The 6,567-nt window shown below is 36.6% G+C and overlaps 1 protein-coding gene across 2 annotated transcripts in view; it reads left to right on the forward strand.

Annotated features, from left to right (window-relative positions):
• LOC102597405 (WD-40 repeat-containing protein MSI4-like) overlaps window positions 1-6,026 on the forward strand; it is a 28,097-nt gene extending 22,071 nt beyond the window's left edge. For both annotated transcript variants that reach the window (XM_006346507.2, XM_006346508.2), the window contains 11 exons: window positions 1,518-1,583; window positions 1,706-1,780; window positions 2,004-2,079; window positions 2,390-2,576; window positions 3,200-3,281; window positions 3,863-3,936; window positions 4,233-4,344; window positions 4,440-4,514; window positions 5,167-5,255; window positions 5,522-5,621; window positions 5,698-6,026. In XM_006346507.2, the coding sequence (XP_006346569.1) occupies window positions 1,518-1,583; window positions 1,706-1,780; window positions 2,004-2,079; window positions 2,390-2,576; window positions 3,200-3,281; window positions 3,863-3,936; window positions 4,233-4,344; window positions 4,440-4,514; window positions 5,167-5,255; window positions 5,522-5,621; window positions 5,698-5,805 (1,044 nt within the window). In that variant the 3' untranslated portion in view covers window positions 5,806-6,026. The remainder of the gene's footprint in view (window positions 1-1,517; window positions 1,584-1,705; window positions 1,781-2,003; window positions 2,080-2,389; window positions 2,577-3,199; window positions 3,282-3,862; window positions 3,937-4,232; window positions 4,345-4,439; window positions 4,515-5,166; window positions 5,256-5,521; window positions 5,622-5,697) is intronic.
• Window positions 6,027-6,567: the final 541 nt, after the last annotated feature.

Below are 6,567 nucleotides of genomic sequence, written 5' to 3' on the forward strand. Positions count from 1 at the left end.
AGAAGAAGAGAAGACGAGAAGAAGAAGAGAACTTACAGAAGCAGAGAAGAAGAAGAAAAGAAGAAGAGCAGTCGCAGCTTCTTAGTCTTGCAGCAATCCAAAAAAGAAACTTGAAGTCGCGAAAGAGGTATATTAAGTCGCATAAGGATTTCAGAAATTTTTTTAAAAAAAAAACCTTACAATTTTTAAAAAAGAAACCCTAATTAGCGTTTTTTCAAATTAAGCGCGCTTTTTTACGCTTTTGCTCTTCTTGCGCTTCTCGCTTCTACAGTAGAAGCGAGCGCCTTTTCTATGTCGCCTCGCTTCACGAAATAAAAGCGCAGGGACCTCGCCTCACCTCGCTTCTCGCTTTAAGCGCGCTTTTCTGCGCTTTTTACAACACTGATGCTAACAAAGTAATAACTTGGCCAAACGAATTTGAAAAATCATCCAATTTATGCTGATCAAGTAAAACTTGGCAAAAGAAACAATCCAAAATGTTTGAAATTGTTTTTAACAAGTATTCCACTCATATTTGAAATGGAAGACATAATATATATTTGAAAAATCATCTGGTAATTACACGATGTATTTACCAGACCTCCTTGAGAATTAGAGTGTAATTGATCCCTCTCAAATACATACAATTTCATGCTGACCAAGTAATTACTTGGCCAAACAAACAATCTTAATCTGTGTAATTACACTCAAATCTAGTTACATGGTGTATATCCATCTCCCACGATGTTTTTTTAAAAAATAAATCATTTTGACAAGGAACTCAAATGTGCAGTGAATACAAAATAAATAGTCTATACCACTAAATTAAAATGAAGATAAATAAATAATATTTGATGCTTGAGAGTGTTGAATTGTTTCAGCTATGTGCTTATTGTTTCTTATGCTTCTCCTGCTATACTACAACAACAAATCTAGTGTAATAACACAAGTGGAGTCTGGGGAGGGTAGAGTGTACGCAGACCTTACTCCTACATCCTGGAGGTAGCGAAGTTGTTTTCCAAAAGACTCTCGGCTCAAGTAATGCAAAATTATCCCTAGTATATGAAAGAGTGAAAACCTTATATTTGATACTACTATTCAGATTAAAAGGAAAATAGTTTTCACTCCTTGTCTTCATGCTTTTTGCATTGCCAATTTCCTACTGGATTTCTATTGCTTGATTGTATCCTCATTGAGGGCATTAGCTCTTTTGGGTGTAAGGTTTTAGTTCACGTCAATTTTCAATGCTATATCTTTCTGTATTTTCATAGTAAAGTTGAGATTCTGCGTTTGTAGTTTTGTGATTTATTTAGAGGAGTTACTTGAATGAAGCAAAGTTTGAATTTAAAAATAAAAATCTAAAAAGAGATGTATATCATGCTCTGTTTTGCCTAGAATCAGCATTGTTACTTGTGGCATTCTGTGAAGTAAAACACTTGTTGAACTTACTTGAGATTTGTTTTCTTGCATAAAAATTGTGCAGTTTGGTTCTCCATTGAGGAATTCTATTTGAACTATTTTTTGGTATCCTTCTCCAGGTTAACAGAATCAGAGAACTCCCGCAGAACAAAAACATAGTGGCAACCCATACTGATGGTCCTGAAGTAAGTGGTCTCTTTTTGTAAGGTGTTTTGTGGAAGTCTTTGTTAAGTTACTGTGACATTTTTCTATTTTAGGCATATCAATATTTTTTAATTGGTAACAAACTTATTATTCATCTATTTAGGTTCTCATTTGGGACATTGAAGCTCAGCCTAACAAGCATGCTGTCTATGGTGCTGCTGCTTCGCGTCCAGATCTGGTCTGTGTACTTGCTCTCTTAAATCTTTTTGATTGGTCTATATTTTGGGTTATCTTCATTATGTTCATCACTCATCGTACCTCTTTGGTCGATTTTATAACTTTTTTGCTTGTGGAATGTGCTCTACTAATTGATCCCAGCGCCTGTCAACTGTCACCAGTAATATGATTTGGCATCTTAAGCTATACCAACCTTTTTAAGCAAACATTAAATGCCTTTGCAGGTATTAAGTGGACATCAGGACAATGCAGAATTTGCTCTGGCTCTGTCCCCCATGGAACCCTTTGTCCTCTCTGGAGGTTTAAAGTTCTCTCATTTTTTAGATGTCTAATTGTAAAAATATTTTCTCATCTAGTTATATTTTAGAATCAGGTACTTGTGTTGCCCAACTTATGTACCAAATTAGACTTCATCTGATCCGATACAGTTTTGGATATGTAAGGTTCATAAAAGCTACTTGTTCTAGTAGTATTGAGAATCATATTATGAACTTCTGGTCTGATGTTGCATCTCCTAAGATGCTGTCTGGAACTTAATATCATAATTCAGTGGGTTGTAAGTGATTTAGCCACTTCTGGTATTTCCTCATTTGAGATCATTTTCTGTCAGGAAAGGACAAAACTGTTGTCTTGTGGAGCATTCAAGATCACATTTCAACATTGGCAGCAAATGCACCCAAGTCTGCTGGATCAGGTGGCTCTATAATTAAGTCTGCTGATAATCCTTCTATTGGACCACGTGGTATCTTCCATGGCCATGCGGATACTGTTGAAGATGTTCAGTTTTGTCCTTCAAGGTAATGTCGACTTGAATGTCTTAATTTCTTTGCTGGATCCTGAGGGAGGTTGTCTGGGTGGAGTGAGGCTTACAAATTAGGCTCAGGTTACTAGAGTTTCTGCTGGTAAATTCTTCTTATTTCCCTTGGTTCTTCTTTGGTAATCATCCACTTCTACTGAGTTATCATCCAGGGAGAGAAATATTAAAAAAACGTCTTATTCCCTGAGCTCCACCTGTTGCTTCCCAATTGCTTGTCTTCATGTTCTTGCTACATCCTCCTTGGTCCCCTTTGGATTATATATTACATTGATAGCAGAATTGTAGCTTATCTTTGTTCTTGTCAGTGACTCCAGAATGTTCCACATAAACATCAGACAGTGAAACTTAAACATCAAAGCGCAACTGTTCAATGCAAACTTTAAGTTTTACTGTCTGATGTTTATGTGGAACATTCCGGAGTCACTGACAAGAACAAAGATAAGCTGCGATTCTGCTATCAACATTTTGTTCTTGATACAGCTTCTGATTTCTGTGATATCCTTAGCAGAGAGGGTGAATAAGCATTGGACCTGCGAGATTAATGTGTTTTGAAGTATCTGACCAGTCTTCTGAAACTGACATTTTGTTTTAACCTTCATGAAGTTCCCAGGAATTCTGTAGTGTTGGTGATGATTCATGCCTCATATTATGGGATGCCCGAGTTGGTAACAATCCTGCTGTAAAGGTCTGGTGATTACTTTCTTGATTGTTTAATGGCAAATTTCATCTTTGAGAAAGATTGTTAATGATATAGAAGTAGGTAGGATATCATGAGCCAAAACTGCTAAATGTGCAACTCATCTCAGGTTTCTGAAGATATATCTTGAATGCAATTCTAATGGTCGAATGATGATCTCTTGAACATATGTTAAAACATAAGCCAATCTTTGTACCAAAATTTCTACCTTTTGAGCATGGCCATATTTAGCTTTTCCCAGATAGCATATGTTAGCTTATTGCAATTCTAATGGTCAAATGATGATTTAACATAGTCCAATTATCTTCATACCAATATATCTACCTTTCGAGCATGACTGTGTCAGCTTTTCCTAGATATTCATGTGTTGTTGCCGTCATTATCTGTAACCGGTTGTCTCATTCTAGCACCAATATGGTGTCTTGTCCCAAATATAGTTCTCATCTATCATATAGCCGTTTCTATCAAGTTGTTTCGAGATATTCTTGATCGTCAAATTTCAGTCGATAATCCTTCATAAGTAATATCTAAAAAACCTAATGGGATACTGGTCTTTGCTGTTTTTACAGGTTGAGAAAGCGCATGATGCTGATCTTCATTGCGTCGACTGGAATCCTCACAATGACAATCTTATCATAACTGGGTAAGATGTTATATAGTAAAATTATATAAATTAAGAGGATACTGTGCATACCCAAAAAAAAAGGAAAAAAAAGGAAGAGTAGTCTATGTATGGGGCTGTTAATGGGGCATGCTGCTGCAACTGTCTTTTCTTTTTCTTGTAAATGACCAATTTCCCATTACTGGAATGTTAAATCATGAATTCGTATAATGATAACTCATCAGTGGTCATGTAGGTGCGCATGACTGCTTGGGCTTTTTTTTTTTCCATGTAGTTTATCTAGTAACAGATTTCTTACCTAGCCTGGTGTCACTCAGGTCCGCTGATAATTCGGTACGCTTATTTGACCGGCGAAATTTGACTTCGGATGGGGTTGGATCACCAGTACATATGTTTGAACATCACACAGCTGCAGTTCTCTGTGTTCAGGTATTTCATTTGCTGTGTTCTGTTAATCAGTGAAATTGTGTTTATTGATATCTCTGCATTAGATTGCTGTTAAACTGATGACTTTTCATTTACAGTGGTGTCCGGATAGGTCTTCTGTGTTTGGGAGCTGTGCTGAGGATGGTCTCTTAAATATTTGGGACTATGAGAAGGTATAGATACTCCTGTCCTTGGCACTTCCTCAGACTTGTCTCTTTCTCCCTTTATCCCTTCTCTCTTGTGTCTTATTCCTCTAGTTCAAATTATTACAATTCTTCTGGAGTCCAGCTTCTTAAAGAAGCTTTTTTATTTGTAAATGCTGCTGTGTGATCTTCATCTTCTGTAACAATGCTAGTCTTTGGATAGCGAAGTGTTTGTCTGCAAAAGATACATGATAACTGTACATTCTGCAATGCAAAAGGGAGGGGAGAGTGGGTACACATTTTAAAATGTTAGATGGATTCTTTAATTCCAACTAATACCTTCACAGAAAAAGAAGCAAAATGAAATCTGCTCATGATATGTTATAAATATACTTACACAGGGGTGATCACTTGTCAAATTTATTAGCTTGTTGGGCCTTTGATACTTTATCGTATAAAGGCAATAATTCTTTAGTCTAAAATGTTCCAAGTTTGAAAAATTCCTTGTTGACCGGTAGGGCTCAGATGTTGGTAGTATGAGTTATTATGTATTTATTAGTAGTGGGTATCTGGTGCACATTCAAATAAAGCAGCAGCCGAATGATGAATTGAGATGTGTTCTATATTCATTTATTTATAAGCAAGTAATTCTCCTTATAGTTTTAGTTGATTTTCTTGACAGGTTGGTGCAGCAAAAGATTCTGATATCGAGTCTGATGAAGATGAAGAGGAGTCTCCACCAGGCTTGTTTTTCCAGCATGCTGGCCACAGGTTAGAACCCCTTTATGCTGGGTTGCTGCTTCTTGGCTTTGTTTCTTTTTCCCTATTGGACTTGAAACAAAACAGAGACTATAAATCAATCTACCTAATCTATTTATTTTTGTTTTGTATTCTCTTTCTTCTAAGGAGGTAGGGGGATAGTGATAAATTTCTAAAGTTTGATGGCACTTAGTTTTGGGTCATGGGACAAACGAAGCAATGAGTACTAACAGCATACTACTCTATATTGGCAACTGAATTTTTTGAGTTTGACCCAGGGATAAAATTGTGGACTTTCACTGGAATGCTTGTGATCCATGGACTATTGTTAGTGTATCTGATGATGCGGAGACCTCTGGTGGAGGCGGCACATTACAGGTTCATAATCATTTCTGTTGCTGCCATTTTTGAGTATGATATAATTTGGCTCTAATCATTAGATTGGATTGTACAGATATGGCGTATGATTGATATGTTGTACCGGCCGAAGGATGAAGTTTTGGCTGAGATGCAACATTTCAAGGACCATGTGGGCAAGTGTACCCCTAAGTCGAAAGGCTGAGTTATTTTAGCGCAATAGTAGGCTGCCATTATATAAGTTAAACAGTATGTGTAATAGTTGGAATGGAGCATTTATATTTGCATGTAAAAGATATGCTGGAAAATGGTTACTATGCTAGTAGACAGCAAGCGTCAAGCTATCCAAGACTGTAGAGCATGTTGTTGTATGTACTGCGTCTGTTGTGCTAATTTGCTCCTTGATGTTTTGCATTTTCTTATTTAGCATGATGTTTTCTGTTTGGACGTGAAAGGATCAGCTCCTTTCATCTAGGTGTGGTAATTGGATGGGTTGGGTCGTGATGGGTCAACATCTAACCCAATCTAAATTTGCTTGGCTCAAAACGGGTCAGGTAATGATATATAATGGGTCAAGACCATGGGTGTGTTTGGTATGAAAGAAAACACCATTTTTTTCATGTTTGATTAGGGCTGGCAAGGGGACGGGGATGGCGGGATTTTGCCGGGACCGGGATTGGGGGGACAAAAATAAGTCCCATCCCGTCCCACTATATATATGGGATGGGACGGGTTTTGGGGGGACGGGACGGGACGGGGGATTTTTTATTTTTTATATACTTATTTATTTGTATTGAAATTATATGTTATTGAATAACATTTTTAGTTTATTTGATTTTTTTTCAATAACATTTTTAGCTAATAAATAATGCTTAAGTTTTCAAAATTCAAATTTCAATTTCAAACTTCAAATTTCAAACTTCAAATTTCAAATTTCAAATTTCAAATTCAACTTTCAAATTTCAAA

Source organism: Solanum tuberosum, unplaced genomic scaffold (genome assembly GCF_000226075.1).
Source record: "Solanum tuberosum cultivar DM 1-3 516 R44 unplaced genomic scaffold, SolTub_3.0 scf00079, whole genome shotgun sequence".
Classification (NCBI taxonomy): Eukaryota; Viridiplantae; Streptophyta; class Magnoliopsida; order Solanales; family Solanaceae; genus Solanum; species Solanum tuberosum.